This window comes from Terrapene carolina, unplaced genomic scaffold, assembly GCF_002925995.2.
Source record: "Terrapene carolina triunguis isolate 2854851 unplaced genomic scaffold, T_m_triunguis-2.0 Scaffold31888, whole genome shotgun sequence".
NCBI lineage: Eukaryota > Metazoa > Chordata > Testudines > Emydidae > Terrapene > Terrapene triunguis.
Genome location: NW_020696239.1, coordinates 373,269 through 389,833, shown reverse-complemented (window position 1 = coordinate 389,833; position 16,565 = coordinate 373,269). Strand labels below are relative to the sequence as shown.

Sequence of the window (16,565 nt, the reverse complement as noted above, 5' to 3'; positions counted from 1 at the left end):
CCCCAGCGGCCAGAGCGCCGGGGGCAGGGCGGCAAGCCCCGGCGGGGGCTCGGCTCTCCCCCCGGTGGCCAGAGCGCAGGGCAGCGAGCCCCAGCAGGGGCTCGCCGCTCTCCCCCCGGCGGCCGGGGGGAGGGCGCGGGGGGGGGGAGGGCGGCCAGAGCGCCGGGGGGAGGGCGGCGAGCCCAGCTGTGGCCCCGCTCTACCCGGTGGCCGGAGCGCCGCGCCGCCCCCCTCCAGGTGCCGCCCCAAGCACCAGCTTGGGTGCCTGGTGCCTGGAGCCGGCCCTGGCGAGAGTGGACAAAGAGATTACTCCTTGCGACCAGCATTTCTCCATCTTCCCCTAACAAACCTGCCACCACATCCTGGGCTGCTGATTTTAACCCATTTCAGGACCTTATTAAAAGGGTGGCGGACGCCTGCTTAAGGAGTCGCAGCATAAACTACTTGACAGCCTGCACACCACCTCCCCTGGCCGTGTCGCATTACCCATCCACAAGGCCATGGTGGACCCAGCAGAAATAACATGGCCTGGCCTGGCCACCGTAAGAGAGCGGACACAAAACACAACGTTCCCTCCAAGGACTCAGGCTTCTTATTTTCACATCCCTCGCAAACTCTCGTGAGCTCGATGCTGTGAACAAACGTGGCAGGCAGCACCACCCCAAGGCCACACCACATGGCAAAGATTTTAAGCGTCTTGATTTATCTGCTGTAAATCATGCTCTGTGTAGGATCGCCAATTACCAAGCCCTCATGGCAAAGAATAGCCACGCTAAGATGTCTTTACTGAGCATCTTCTAATAATGGATGAGAGGGAGCAGTTTCAGCCAATCATTGCTACGGGCCAGCTGCTTGCAAAGACGTCCCTACAGGCTTCTTTGGACACCGCTGACACAGCTGCTTGTTCCATCTCCATGGCAATGGTCATGAGGAGGGCTTCCTGGCTTCAGCTGTCGGGTTTTCTGGGAGAAGTCCAAACTGCATTCGAGGGCCTTCCGTTCCAGGGATCAAACCAAGTTTGCCAAGAAAACTGAGAAATTCCTCCATACCTTAAGAGACTCTAGAGCAGGGGTCGGCAACCTTTCAAAGAAGAAGAGCCATTTTTTTGGTTTTGTCTGTAACCAAAATATTCCGAGAGCCTCATCACATGCAAAATGTTGAGGTGCAGGAGGGGGTGAGGGGTGTGGGCTCTAGGAGGGAGTTTGGTGTAGGAGTGGGCTCCGGGCTGGGGCAGGGGATTGGGGTGCAGGGTCTGGGAGGGAGTTTGGGTGCAGGAGGCGGTTCTGACCTGGGGCAGGGGGTTGGGGTGCAGGAGGGGGTGCGAGGTGCAGGCTCTGGCCACGAGGCACTCACCACAGGTGGCTCCTAGCTGGCGGTCCAGCAGGGCTCAGGCAGGCTGCCTGCATGCCGTGGCCCCATGCTGCTCCCAGAAGTGGCTGCTCTGCTGGCATGTCTCTGCACACCCCATGGGGGGAGAGGGGCAGCGGAGTCCTTCCTGCTGTGCCTGAACACTCAGCCCCCACCAGCAGCACCAGCCTGGGCGCAGGGCTCGGCAGGGGCAGGCTCCTGCACAGTCTGCAGCAAGCGGTGGCTGCTGCTGCCTCTGAGCAGCTGGCGCCCCCGGTGCTGTGACCACGCTGCAGCCCAATGGGCATCACTGCGGGCAGGGGGCTGTGGCGATTTTACTGAGCATCCCCTGCAGATTGTCTGTTCCTGGTGCTCACACGCCAGCCATAAGGAGCCCGACGTGGCTCGCTGATCTACGGCGAGTGCACAGGGGAGGCAGGCAGGGACAGCCCGCTGCGCATGTCTCTCGGCACTTGCTGGGAGCCCACCCTGCTTCCCAGTGGCCCAGGGCAGACGCTGGGAGCGGAGCCGCTCTGTGCTAGGATCCTCATCAGCTTGGGTGTCATTTCAGGGGTGACAACAGAAACAACCCTGGACAACATCACCTCCCTGCCTGAGCACTTCGCCCCCGAGAACGTGGAGCTGACCGACGTGATCTTCTTCTACAGGTAACGGGGGCCTCAAGTTAAGGGGGGCGGGCGCCTGGGTCCCTGCTCGCCATCGCCGCCTGCATAGCTCAGCATTGCCGAGTGCCGCTCCAAACTGTAGAGAGCTGCGGCCAGCTCCACGTGGAGCCTTTGCCAGGCCCTCAGAGAGCAGTCCAGGACCTCCTTTCCCCACCCCAGGGAGCAAGGGAACCACAGTCATATCCACCGTCCCCTTGGGCTGGGGGAGAGGGCACAAGGATCTTCTCCCAACCCCCGCTGTGTGACCTGCCTTGTGAAGTGCTGGGCTGTGCTGAGTGTTCACACTAGACCAGAGGCCTTGCTAAGTGCGGTGCCTTTGCCTAACCTGCAGGTCCAATGACGTGACCCAGTCCTGCAGCTCTGGGCGGGCCACAGCCATCCGCCTGCGATGTGACCCCCTGAAGACAGGCTCCGGAGCCCTGTCCGTGCCAAGGTAAGCGCCAGGGCTGCCGTGCACTGTGGGCCCCCCGCTGCTCTCTGGCTCAGTACAAGGCAGAACCGCTCAGAGATGGAGTAATGTGCAGGACAGGCTGCCAGGCCCTGGGCTGTTTGCATCACAGGGTGTTGATCTGTTTGGTGTCCATAGTTTACCCAGCGACGGGTTGCAGTGGCAGCTTGCCAGCTGGTGGAGAGCTGTGTCCAGTAGGCACGCCATGGAGCCAGCTGCCCTCAGCCTTCTGAAAGCCCCCAGCAGCACTGTTCCCAGTCGTGCAGCCCCACACTTGGCAGCAACAGCAGGAGCCCTAGTGTAGACAAGGTGCCACTGCGGCATACAGAGCCACTGTGAGCTGGCTGAGCTGGCCCTTGGAGCCCTCCCTGCACTAGCGCTGCCCCCAGAGGGGAGGGACCTGTCTTGGTAGTGGTGCAAAATGTCTGAGAAAACCAGCTGGCCCAGCCACATGGCTCAAGATGGAGCGTTGCATGCTGGGAGCTGCCGTCTCTGGGCCTCCCCTCTCTCCTTCTGCTGCGAATGAGCTTCAGGCCACCTCACAGAAGCATTTCCCAGCCCAAATTCCAGCTGCCTCCGCTGCAGGGTGTTGCTTGTGAAAAACCCCCTGGCAAGGGAGGGAAGGGCAGGCTGGGAGTGCGGCCACAGGCGGTGTGGAAGGGGTTCTCCCCACCCTGTACAGGACAGCCAGATTCTTTTCCCAGGCCCCTGGGCAGCAGCTGGCTCAACCTGAAGGCTGCTTTCAAATCTGTGAGCTAGACTGAGGCCAGCTGGCTGCCCTAGGTCCAAACTGGCCCTGCTCCTCAGCCAAGCTCCCCTGGACTGTGCTGGGGCAGTGCCGGGTCCTGTTCACTCCCCCCAGGCCTGACCTGTGTCCTTTCTCCAGCCTCCATCAGCCTCCGTCAGCCTCAGCTTTCTCCTCTGGCACATCCAGGCCTGCTGTTCACAAACAGGTCAGCGTTTCCAGCCCAGCTTCTGGATATGGGTAGTATCTGGTGCTTGCTGGGCACAGAGCTCACAGTTCCTCTCCAAACCCGCCACTCTGGGATCTTGCCGCGGATAGAAACAGCTGCATTTTCACAAATGGCTGCTGAGTTTGGGTGGCCAAATTGTGACCCTCAGGCCCGTTTCTCAGAAGCCCTGAGCACGTTTCCTGTTGGCATCCGCTGAAGCTGTGGGCACCTGGCATCTCCATGCCTGGGCACTGAGAAACACAGCCAGCCCAACTCAGTGGCCACGCTTGGAGATGTGGGCCCTGGTTCCCGGGCTGTCTGGATGTGCGCAAGGATTTGGGAGGCTGTTTCTGTAACCAAACTAGAGCCGGGTTTGCAGAACATGGCCCGGCCTGTCACAGCAGGGAGCTTCCCCCACGGCTCTGCCACCTTCCTGGGGTGCTGTGGTGTTCCTCTGTGCATGTGTCCCTGTGTGAGTGCGTCCAAGCTGCTGACCAAGGGAGGGATTACAGCCAGTTCTCTTTGCTCTTCGCTCCCGTTAGCCCCCTGGGCCCGGCCATGGCTGAGCCAGCCAGGGTCGTTCCTGCGTCACATTTGAGCAATAGAGCTGTGAGTGACGATCCAGTGCAGAGCTGCATTGTGGCCTCGGCTAGCCTGGTGTGTCACCAGGGTGCGACTGGTGGTGGAAAGCGGCCAGCAGGATCTGTATCGCTGGGGATGGTGCCCAAGCCGGAGAGAGCTCAGCTTAGCTGCCAGCCAGGCCCCTGGGCTTGGACACTAAGCACGCTGTGCCTGGAGTCACGCTGAAGCTCGCCTGCAGCCCTGCCTGGTCACATGGTGCTGCAGGCAGCGACTGGGGCTGGCGGCTCAGGATCCTCCTCATCTCTCCTGACAGTAAATGCCCTGATGGGACGTGTGACGGGTGCACATTCCACTTCCTTTGGGAGACCTCCACAGCCTGCCCCCTCTGTTCCGTCTACGATTACCACGCCATCGTCAGCGCCTGCCTCGGCGGGATCCAGGTGAGCTCTCACGCGATGGAGCTGCGTCTCCATGGGCTGGGGCGGGGAGGGGTATGTCCAGCTGGCGGGAGAAGCGAGTGGTAGGTAAGCGAGCTGATGGGCTCGCACCAGCAATGCAGGGGGCCCACCCTCATCGTGCTGTTCCTGGCAGCAGCCGTGCCCTGTGTCCACACTATCTGCACGCAGCACTGCAGTGATGCTGCCGCAGGGTTCTTAGTCCCCAATGCCCTAAAGCATTCTGGGAGAGCCCAGCAGGTCTTCAGGGAGCCTAGAGGGCTTGTAGCAGAGGCCAGACTCCCACAATTCCATGGGAAATTCCCACAAGTCCCTGGGAATCAGTGCCCTTCCCAGTCCTTGCCTCTGAGTGGAAGCCAGGGTGAATCAGGAGCTGCTGAGGCGGTGAACAATGGTCCGGCAGGGCCTGAAGGGAGCAGAGAGCAAGCCCAGAGCTACTGGGTGTGTTCCTGCCAGGGCTGCCCCAGAAGGAACGGACTCCCTTCAGCACAGTGCTGCTCCGGGGGCCTGGCTGCACCCCCACACTCCTGGGACGTGTGGGACTGAAGGGAGGGCTTGTCTGTGTGCCCCCTGCAGAGAACCACGTACGTGTGGCGGGAGCCAAAGCTGTGCTCAGGCGGCATCCCCCTCCCAGAGCAGAAAGTCAGCATCTGCAAAACCATGGATTTCTGGCTCAAGGTGGGGATCTCGGCCGGGACCTGCGCGGCCGTCCTGCTGACTGTCATGACCTGCTACTTCTGGAAGAAAAACCAAAAGTGAGTAGCTGCCACCCTGTTAAAGGGCTGCCGCCTGGCTCTTCCCCTGGGGTTAGTCCTGACTCCCAGGGAGGAGTGTCCCCTGCTTGCCAGCACCACCTGCTCTGGGGGTGTCCCATCCAATCGACTCCCAGCTTGGACGAGTTGCTGGAACAGGCAGTGCTCAGCATGTGGCTGGGAGAGGAAAGTGGTGCCCTGTAGTGCCTAGCACTAGAACTACCTGCTCATTGCAGTCTCCAGGGAGGTTGCATAGGGCCCTGCCAGGGACAGACCCACTTGCTGCGGGCTGGATACAAACCCTGGCCGGGGGCAGTCTCACTGGACACATCCCCCCGTTGAGCCCACGCAGCTCGCTCCCTGCTGCTGGATCCCAGGCTCGGCTGCCTCCTGATGCCCTGACCTACCAGCTCAAGTGGCTGCCTGGCCTCCGCACCCTGGAGAATACAGCACATCCCAGCCGCTCGCACAAACTCCACCTCAGCGGGATGCCCCCAGGGAGCTGCGGACAAGGGCTGCCAGGAGCCACCACTCCCAGAGCCGCCAGGCAGCGCTGTCCCAGGGAGATCAGTGTCTGCATCCCCGTTTTTACTGCACTCCAGATCTTTTGATGGTTTTACCACCCTGCACCCTCTGAAAACCAGGGCCTTCCAGTACACAGATCCCTTTGTGTATAGTTCTGGGGTGCCCACACAAAGGGCCCGGGCCATCCACTCTGCTCTTCCTTCCCCTGAAGGTTGGAGTATAAATATTCCAAGATGGTGATGAACTCGACTGCCAAGGACAGTGAGCTGCCAGCCGCCGACAGCTGTGCCATTATGGAGGGGGAAGATGTGGAAGATGATCTGATATTCACCAGCAAGAAGTCTCTCTTTGGCAAGATAAAGTCCTTCACTTACAAGGTGGGTGCCTGTCCCCTGTGCCGTTGCTGGGGGCAGCAGCCGTCACCAGCTCCCCAGATCACAGGCGAGCCTTTGAACCCTCTTGCTTTGACAGGATGGGCAGAAACGCTGCTGGGGTGCTCATGGAGTGGCAGAGGGGACGCTGGTCTTGTGGTTATGGCACAGGCCTCAGAGTCCGGACTCCTGGGTTCCTTTCCCAGTTTAGACGCAGACCATTTGCAAGCCACCAACACCTCTGGGCCCCACTTTCCCAACCCAGTTTGCCAGCGGGGATTTGGAGGAACCGCTAATGTTTCTAAGAGCCCCTGGCTCCCCACAGCACTCGCTGATCTCACACACACTCCTTGCATGCCCGTCCCCAGAGCTGCAGTGAGCAAAGGGCTGGAGGACAGATGGGGCCTAGTGCCCTAGTGAAAGACAGGAGGGATGGGAATCCCCGGGTGTGATCAGGGAGTTCTTGGTCTGCTCTGAACAGGGCCTAGTGCAGACTAGGGTGACCAAATGTCTCGATTTTATAGGGACAGTCCCGATATTTGGGGCTTTGTCTTATATAGGCTCCTATTACCCTCCACCCCCTGTCCCAATTTTTCACACTTGCTGCCTGGACGCCCTAGTGCAGACATACCCCAGTCTCTTGGAAGCTCTCCCCAAGCTTAACTGGTCCTGGGATTTTCCCTGCAGGGCTCCTGTCCCAGCCCCTGTGTCTCCCTGCTTTGTGCATCTCAACCACTGGGGCTTTGCAAATAGAAGCTGAAGCTGTCTTCCCATGCTGAGCAGCTCCTCCATCTAGCCAGTGGGGAAGCAGTTACACCAGGAATCTTCTCGCTTTCAGATCCCTGATGCCTGACACCCAAGGCTGTCTCAGTACCTAACAGCTGTGTGGTACTGACTGCCCTGGCGCCCTCCCTCACCTGTGCTAATGCCTGTAGCCCCACAGCCGCACCCCTGCCCTGCTGATGTAGGATTATAGTGTTCTCACCTGCAGGGTTACAATGAACCACTTTGCAGTCCCCAGTAATGTGCTGAAATACAAATAAACTCCACAGGTTCTGCCCATTTCCCCAGCCTGGGCCGCAAGGCAGCAGTGCTGGGCCCTGGGTCTGTCCCGGATCCGTCGCTGGAGTCTCCTGCCCCCAGAGTGCCGCCCGTGATCGCTGGGACTGGAACCCACTTTCCCACCCCAGCATTGTTCATGGGGCTGTTACTTCTTGGAGTGCTTGCTCGTGTCCATTCAACCTAGGTGTGCGCTCGCCACATGCACCGGTGCCGGAGGTGTTTTCCCTCAGCAGTGTCCGTAGGGTACCGGCTCTGGCGCCCCCTGGAGTGGTGCGCATACGCTGCGGTATATAGGGCGCCGCCGGCTCCCCGCACCCTCAGTTCCTTCTTGCCGCCAGTGACGGTGCTGGAACTGTTGCTGCTTCAGCTAGTGCTGTTGCTTTCTTGTTCGTACAAACTCGTTAATCCTTGTTTTATAGTGTGTGTAGTTTTCTGTTAGTGTTAGTAAATCCCTTAGCTATAGTTAGAGACTTCGTAGGTCCTGAAACGGGACTTTGCCTTGGGACGGAGCATGCCCCGATCCCCAGGCTTTAAGCCCTGCAATCGCTGCAAGAGGCCCATGCCCGTTAGTGAGCCACACAGCAGCTGTCTACGTTGCTTGGGGAAAGGGCACATTAGTGAAAAGTGCAAAATTTGCAAGTCCTTCAAGCCAAGGACTAAGAAGGAGAGCGATATTCATTTAAGAGCGCTCCTTATGGAGTCGGCCCTCACCCCGGCACCGGAGCAACGCTCTGACTCGGCACCGAGCACCGTGACCTGGCCGGCACAGGTCCCCATCTGTTGCGCCGGCCAAGAAGACGGTGCAAGATCAGTCTCCAACCTCCCACAAGGGAAAGGATAAGACTGGGTGCGAGCAAGGTCCCGTGCCAGGCAAGTCTTCACCCCTGTCAGGATCTCGGGCCCAAGCTCCGGTTGAGTGGGGTACCCCGGCCCGCTCTCCGCCGGCCACCCCGGATAGCGGCAGAGGCCTCCGCTAGCTCCGGATACTGTCCACGCCAGAGGCCCTGCAGGTGGCACAGGAGATCATGACCCTCCCAGTGCCGCCCACACCTGCTCCTACAGTTCCCCAGTCATGGGGTAAACCCGCGTTCGGACCATCACGGTCCCCACCTCAGCGACACCGTTCCCCGTCGCAGGGGACGTCCTGCCAGCGCTCGCCCTCCCGTAGCCGCCACGCCTCTGACCATGAAAGGCAGACGCAGCGCAGCCCCATTCAGTCCCAAGACCTTGGGCACGGGCAGAGAGGCTCAAGGTGCAACTTGCCAGCGACCGGGCACAGACCTCTGGAGGCACGCGCCCCCGGGCAGGTGTACCGGGCCCAGCACCTGGTATCTCTGAGACCACGGTTCCGCTCCAGGAACCGTCGAGGGATAGACTCTACCATTCCTTGGACTGTCATCGATCCCCTAGGAGGGCATCACCGCGGGCGGGCACTTCCCGGCACCAGGCCCGTTCCAGCTCCCAATCCCGCTCCTCATCCCAGTACCGTCCGTCAAGTGTGAGATGTAGATCGCCGGCTCCAGGCTGTTGCGGATCCGTTGAACGCCACCGGTCCCCAAGACTCCGCTCCAGATCAGACTCCAGGGGGAGTGACTGACACCAGTTGGGGCAGAGCCACTGTTCCGCTCTGTCCTGGTTGCCTGGGAGCGACCACTCAGGACCCAGCCCTGGTTCGGAGCGAGGTTCCCAGATGGCGGTACAAGTTCCAGTACCAGCAATACCGGCTACATTGTCGGCACCGAAACTGGCCCTGTGGTACCCATGAAACCCGTGGGGGTTCACCCAGCCCTCCCAGGCCGCCCGCTCGGTGTCCAGAGCCTCGGAGAGACCAGCTGCCTCTCTCTCCTGCCCTCCTCCGGTGCACGAAGCCTCAGGCATGAAGACCCCGCAGGTCCAAGAGGGAGCAGGGGAGCAAGCCACTGGGCCACCAATGGTTGTGGAGGACCCTACGGCACTGGCATCTTCCTCGTTGTCGCCAGACGAGGCTATAATGGGGCCCCCTCCCCCGGTTCCTCCGGATGATGCTAAAGTGCAATGGGAATTACTGCAGCGGGTCCCCGCCAACCTGGGTCTTCAGGCGGAGGAGTTAGAGGAGCCCTCGGACTCTCTCTTCAATGTTGCCTGCTCCAGGGCACAAGCCAGGATGGCTCTGCCCCTTCATGAAGAGGTCTCAAAGATCACCAATGCCCTGTGGCAAACTCCCTCCTCCCTGCCCCCCATCTCCAAGGGGGCTGAGCACAAGTACTTTGTGCCACCCAAGGGGCATGAGTACCTGTGCACCCACCCTGCTCCCAGCTCCCTAGTGGTAGAGGCAGTTAACCACAGGGAGCGATAGGGTCAACCCGGGGCTACCCCTAGGAACAGACTCCAAGAGATTAGACTTGTTTGTCCGTAAGGTTTATTCATCCTCTAGTCTCCAGTTGAGGGTGGCCAACCACCAGGCCCTCCTGGGATGCTATGATTTTAACGTGGCAAGCCATGGCCAAGTTCGAGGGCTCCCTCCCTGAGACTTCTAGGAAGGCGTTCTGGGCAATCATGGAGGAGGGCAGGACTGCGGCCAGGGCAACGCTTCAGGTGGCATCGGATGCAGCAGACACCGCCGCTCAAACCATCGCCATGCGCCGGGCATCTGGCTGCTCCTCTCTGCCTTGTCCACGGAGGCTCAGCAGTCGATGTAAGACCTTCCCTTCGATGGGCAAGCCCTGTCTGCAGAACAGACGGACAATACACTCCATGGCCTCATGGACTCTCACATGATCCTTAAAATGCTGGGCCGGTATGTTCCCGGCCCTGCCCGCAAGCGGTTCAAGCCACAGCAGCCTAAGGGCCAAGGGAGCCACCCTCACCAGAAGCCCCCCCATAAGAAATCCAGAGGCTACAAGTGGCGTCCTAGCCAACAGCCTCTCAGTCGAGCTCGACCCACAATAAACAGGTGGCAAGCGCTCGTTTTGAGGGTATGCCTGAGGACGACCTACCGGACTGTTCCCAGGATCCTCCCTCCCCTATTTTTGCCAACCACCTTTCTCCTCTCCCCCCTGCGTGGGCATCTACAACATCAGACCAATGGGTCCTGAGTACGGTGGCGCGGGGTTACACCCTTCAGTTGCTTTCTACCCCTCCTTCCCATCCCCCCTCCCCGTCTCTCTTCAAGGACCTTTCTCATGAGTCTCCTCGCACAGGAGGTAGAGGGGTTACTGCAGCTAGGTGCGGTGGAGGTCGTTCCTCTGGAGTACAGGAACAGGGGGTTCTATTCCCGCTACTTTTTAATCCCAAAGGCCAAGGGTGGTCTGCGACCTATCCTGGACCTGCGAGACTTGAACTGCTTCCTAGCGAAGCTGAAGTTCTGCATGGTCTCCCTGGCCTCCATCATCCCCTCCCTGGATCCGGGAGACTGGTACACCGCCTCGATCTGAAGGATGCGTACTTCCACATCGCCATCTTCAAGGGACACAGACGCTTCCACTGGTCCCAAGCACTATCAGTTCGCAGTCCTCCCGTTTGGCCCAGCGACAGCCCCACGGGTATTTACCAAGTGCATGTCAGTGGTGGCAGCTTACCTCAGACGTCGGGGTGTCCAGATCTACCCGTACCTCGAAGGCTGGCTAGTCAGAGGCAGCTCCAGGTCTAAAGGCACGTCACGATGCTGTTAGCCACTTGCCGTCACCTCGGCCTGTTGGTAAATGACATAAAATCCACGTTAGTTCCAGTACAGAGGATAGTTCATCGGAGCAGTGCTCGACTCGTTCCTGCCGCTGGAGAGTTTCAGGGCACTGACGGACCTCATCGCGGAACCACATTTCCCCTGACCACAGCCAGGGTTTGCCTGCACCTCCTAGGATGGCAGTGTGCACATATTTGGTGCGCCACGCCAGGCTCTGGATGCAGCCCCTGCAGCAATGGCTGGTGACGGTCTACTCCCAGTCAAGAGACCACCTGGAAAAGGTGGTTACAACCCCACGACGATACCTCACTGCGATGCTGGACCAACCCTGAGAAAGTCCTGGAAGGAGTTCCCTTCGTCAGCACTCCTCACTCAGTCGAGTTGGTTTCAGATGCCTCAGACTTCGGCACTCTCCAGCCCCAGGGTACGTGGTCCCCAGAGGAAATGATGCTACACTTAAACGTCCAAGAGCTCAGGGCGGTGCGCAGAGCATGCGTGGTCTTCCTACCTCACCTGTCGGGCAGAGTGGTCAGAGTCCTCACGGACAACACGGCCTCGATGTTCTACATGAACAGAGAATGGGGAGCGCGATCCTCTACCAAGAGGCACTCCGTCTCTGGGACTTCTTCATCGACCACAGAATCCATCTACAAGCATATCACCTTCCAGGTGCCAGGAACACACTAGCAGATCATCTAACCAGGGACGTCTCCTCTCACCACTAATGAGTGCTCCACCCAGAGGTAGCCGGCACCATCTTCCAGAGGTGGGGAATTCCCCAAGTGGATTTGTTCTCCACCAGGCAGAACAGGAAGTGCCACAGGTTTTGCTCCAGATGGGGTCTGGGCAAGGGCTCCCTCTCCAATGCCTTCCTCCTACCATGGGCAGGAAGCCTGATGTACGCATTCCCTCTGATTTCGCTCACCAGCAAGGTCCTAGCAAAAATCAAGAGAGACAAGGTGCAGGTTATCATGATTGCCCCGGCGTGGCCTCGCCAGCACTGGTTTGGGATGCTGTCGAGCCTGGCAGCGATCCCTCCGGGGCCCCTGCCAAACCAACCGGACCTGCTGTCACAGGATCACATAGAATCATAGAATATTGGGGTTGGAAGAGACCTCAGGAGGTCATCTAGTTCAATCCCCTGCTCAAAGCAGGACCAACCCCAACTAAATCATCCCAGCCAGGGCTTTGTCAAGCCGGGCCTTAAAAACCTCTAAGGATGGAGATTCCACCACCTCCCTAGGTAACCCATTCCAGTGCTTCACCACCCTCCTAGTGAAATAGTGTTTCCTAATATCCAACCTAGACCTCCCCCACTGCAACATGAGACCATTGCTCCTTGTTCTGTCATCTGCCACCACTGAGAACAGCCAAGCTCCATCCTCTTTGGAACCCCCCTTCAGGTAGTTGAAGGCTGCTATCAAATCCCCCCTCACTCTTCTCTTCTGCAAACTAAATAACCCAGTTCCCTCAACCTCTCCTCGTAAGTCATGTGCCCCAGCCCCCTGATCATTTTCGTTGCCCTCCGCTGGACTCTCTCCAATTTGTCCACATTCTTTCTGTTGTGGGGGGCCCAAAACCGGATGCAACACTCCAGATGTGACCTCACCAGTGCCGAATAGAGGGGAATAATCACTTCCCTCGATCTGCTCACAATGCTCCTACTAATACAGCCCAATATGCTGTTGGCCTTCTTGGCAACAAGGGCACACTGCTGACTCATATCAAGCTTCTCATCCACTGTAATCCCCAGGTCCTTTTCCGCAGAACTGCTGCTTAGCCAGTCGGTCCCCAGCCTGTAGCAGTGCAGGACTCTGCACTTGTGCTTGTTGAACCTCATCAGATTTCTTTTGGCCCAATCCTCCAATTTGTCTAGGTCCCTCTGTATCCTAGCCCTACCCTCCAGCTTACCTACCTCTCCCCCCAGCTGTCATCTCCGAACTCGCTGATGGTGCAATTAATCCCATCATCCAGATCATTGATAAAGATGTTGAACAAAACCAGCCCCAAGACCAACCCCTGGGGCACTCCGCTCAATACCGGCCAAGTTGACATCGAGCCGTTGATCACTACCCGTTGATCCCAACAATCTAGCCAGCTTTCTATCCACCTTATAGTCCATTCATCCAATCCATACTTTTTTAACACACCTAAGTTGAATGGACACGAGCAACACATCTCGAACACCAGTTATGGAAAAAGGTAACTGTCTTTTTCCCTCTCAGCTGTATGAGTCTGTAGGGGCAATGCCAATAAGTAAGAGCAGGAGGTGGCCCCCAGGTAGAGAGAGACATGGCATCAGCTCTGCCTTGCGTTCAGGAACAGAGCAGCTTGCTCGGGATGTGCTGGGATGCAGCGTGGTGTAGGGTTCTGAGCGGGGAGCCCGGACACCTGGGTTTTAAGCTGCAGGGTGAACTTGGGCAAGTCACTTCCCCTCTCTTTGCCCTCCCGTGGCAGGGCCTGTCTCCTGCTGTGCAGCACCCGGCACAACTAGGCCTCAGGCCTGGTTGGGGCCTTTCGAGGCTCCCGTAACCCGGATAACAAATGAGCGTGGGCCTGCCAGCGCTCGACTCCCAGCTCTGCAGCAGACATACTGTCACTGCCCATCTCTGGGCCTCAGCTTCCCCATCCCCGAAATGGGGCTAATGAGACCGACCCCTGTGCCAGGGCAGGTCTCAGGCTGGGTCTTATTTTATCTAGTTCCTGGGGACTCTCGGGTAGCTGGCGCTAGAGAAGCGCTAACGAAAGTGATATATTTCTAGGAGTAAGCTGCTAATGCGGGGCTCGCCTCCAGCCCTGGTTGTGTGTCCATTCAGCAGCACTCAGAGGCTCCACACCCTGCATCTGTTGCCATCCTCCCACCTGCCATGTGCTGCCCCTCCGGCTCACCCCAGCTGGGAGATGAGGCTCCTCCAGGACCCTCGGCCAGAGGGGGCCAGATGCAGGAGGGATGGAGGCAGGCCCGGAGGAGTCTCACTGTGGGATGCTTCTCCCTTGGCCCTTCAGCTCACCCGTCTCATCCCGTGCTGAGCTGAGGGAAGGGTACGGCTTGTGCTGGGGCTGGAGGGGCAGTGGGCAGCAGGGAGGATCAATGAATCTTTGGGGTGGGGGATGGGGGCTGGAAGCTCCTAAGGCCTGAATCCACCAGTAGGGTTACCATATGTCCGGGAAAATAGGGAGGGGTCGTGGGGCTTGGGTCCAGGCTGGAGCCGCTGGGGCTGGAGCTGGAGCTGCTGGGGCCGGCGGTGCTCGGCCGCCGGCCGGCGCCGCTTGGCCAGGGCCAGGGCCGGGGCCGGGGCCAGGCCGGAGCCACTCGACCGGAACCGGGGCCCGAGCCGAGCCGGGCTGGAGCCGCTGGGACCGGGGCTGGGGGCGCTCGGCCGCCGGCCGGCGCCACTCGCCCGGGGCCGGGGCTGGGCCGTAGCTGCTCGGCCGGAACCGGGGCCCAAGCCGAGCCGGGCCGGAGCCACTGGAACTGGGGCTGTGGGTGCTCGGCCACCAGCCGCGCCGCTCGGCCAGGGCCAGGGCTGGCGCGCTCAGCCGGAACTGGGGCCGGCGCCCCAGGGCCCGAGCCGAGCCGGGCCGGAGACGCCGGGGCCAGAGCCTCTTGGCTGGGGCCGGCCGCCAGAGGGAGCCGCTCGGCCGGGGGGGCCGGACTGGGCCGCACCTCCTCGCGCCGCGCCTCCTCGCGCCCCACCGCCCCAGCCCCAGCTTACCTGCTGCCTGCCTGTTTCAGGCTTCCTGCAAACATTTGATTCGCAGGAAGCAGGGGAAGGGGAGGAGCAGGGCGGCGGAGCGTTCAGGGGAGGGGGCGGAGTCGGGGCAGGGACTTTGGGGAAGGGGCGGAGTCGGGGCTGGGGCGGGGTTGGGGTGGGGGCGGGGCCCAAGTGTCCTCTTTTTGGACTATTAAAATATGGTAACCCTATCCACCAGCCTCCCCCCATTTGCTCGGAGGCCTCCCCAGCTTGCAGCCCCCTGCTGGCAGATTGGGGGTCTGACAGCTGGCGCTGAGCCCTGCAGCTCCCTGGGCTGGAGCCGTGGACACTCAGCACTTCTGGAAATGAGCCCAGAACAGTCCCGGCCTGGAGTCGGTGCTGGTTCGTGGAGCTCTGCTGCCTTCCCACCAGCTTCTCCTTCCCCACTTCCCTGCCCCCGCTGCCCCTCCTGGCTGGGTCCAGCTGAGTCTCCCTGGGCAGCCCAGGCTGCAGGGATCAGGCTCTGGGGCATCAGCACGTCTACACACAATGCAGTGACAGTCCCGGGGGTGTGGGAGGTGTTGCTTATTTCCACCTGCGCAGCTCTGCTCACAAAGGCAGGGTTGGAACCCCCCGGTCTCCTCATGCACCCCCCCAAGGCTGGGGTGGGGGGAGGGGCACACAGAGCAGTGGGGAAAGCAGCTGTGGGGCTGGAGCGGCGGACTGTAGGGTGTGTTAGCAGACAGGGTGGCCGCTGGAGAGAAAGGCACACTAGCCTCGCGTACAGGGCTGTCGCTGTTCTCCGGCCGTCGGCTCGCTGTCTGGGCCTTTGCCAGCTGATGAGAGAAATTCTGTCTAAACCAGGGCCCTCAGCCTAGGGGCGTGACCTGGGGGGTCACAAACAGGTGCCAGGTGGTCGCAACCATCCTGCCCTTCCCAGATTGCTATTAGGACTGGGATCACCTTTGTGTTGTGTGTTCGTACAGCGCCTAGTGCCAAGGGTCCTGCTCCAGCAGCGGGCTCCTAGGCACTGTGGGCGTATAAGTCAATGGGAGGCGCTCCTTGGCGCAGGGTGAGATGCGCTGACCGGAGCCTATTGACAACTGCTCTCTGTTGCTGTTTCCAGAGGACGTCGGATGGGTTCGATTCTGTCCCACTGAAGACCTCGTCGGGCAGCACAGACATCGACCTCTAGGGGAGACTCAGCCCCGCTGCCTTTGCTGCAGGATACCTCGCCGCCACCCCCTGGTGAACCCTGTGCCCCGACAACTCCTTGTGGCCTTATCAGATACACTTTTAACTTGAGCTGTTGCTTTTTTAAACAAACAAACTCTGAAGTTAACATTCCCTCCAAAAGAAATCGCCAAATACAGGTGTGTTTTTAAACGACGCATTTGCCTGATTCCTGTGTCCGGCCAGGCTGACCCGCATCTCTGGGTTTCCACGTGGTCCATGTCTCTCCAAATGACTGTTTCCAAACTCAGTCACAGTGGTTTGTGCTTTCCCTTTTCTAAGCCCCCTGAAATCGACCAGGTTCCCCTCTGCATCCAAGCCCATGACCCAGCCTGTTAGCCACAGCCTGCTTAGGGCCTCACCCGCTCGCGCCCTGGGACTGCAGCAGAGGCCGGTGGATTAATGCATAGGTCTGATTCTCACAAGACCTGCCAGCAGCTACAGTAACCTGCTGGAGACAGGAGTTCTCTCTACGCCACATAGGCAGTGCCTGGAGAGAGCTGATTTGATATGTCCCTTTGGCAGGGAAGCAAGGGGCTTGGAAAGAACAAGAAAGCAGGTTCCTTTCTTTTCCTTTTCAAATTTGTGCCCTCTGATCATGACTTCCCATAGAGAAAGGTCCACTCTGAAGTCAGGGTCCAAACACCCCAAAGTTTGGCCGTGTTCAGACAGGGTTTCAGTTCAGCCAAGTCTCGCTAGCAGGAAAGCGACAGGCCCAGGCTGTTGTAAGCACAAAAGGGATTCTTTATGGGGGCTGCAGGACACAGGCAGAGCCTGTGGTTCTCTCTGGCTCTC

At 59.6% G+C, this 16,565-nt stretch overlaps 1 protein-coding gene across 2 annotated transcripts in view; it reads left to right on the top strand.

Moving 5' to 3' along the window:
• LOC113409280 (UPF0577 protein KIAA1324-like) overlaps window positions 1-15,732 on the top strand; it is a 95,505-nt gene extending 79,773 nt beyond the window's left edge. For both annotated transcript variants that reach the window (XM_026663012.1, XM_026663013.1), the window contains 6 exons: window positions 1,919-2,015; window positions 2,365-2,466; window positions 4,330-4,456; window positions 5,048-5,226; window positions 5,960-6,125; window positions 15,664-15,732. In XM_026663012.1, the coding sequence (XP_026518797.1) occupies window positions 1,919-2,015; window positions 2,365-2,466; window positions 4,330-4,456; window positions 5,048-5,226; window positions 5,960-6,125; window positions 15,664-15,732 (740 nt within the window). The remainder of the gene's footprint in view (window positions 1-1,918; window positions 2,016-2,364; window positions 2,467-4,329; window positions 4,457-5,047; window positions 5,227-5,959; window positions 6,126-15,663) is intronic.
• The last annotated feature ends 833 nt before the right edge of the window (window positions 15,733-16,565 follow it).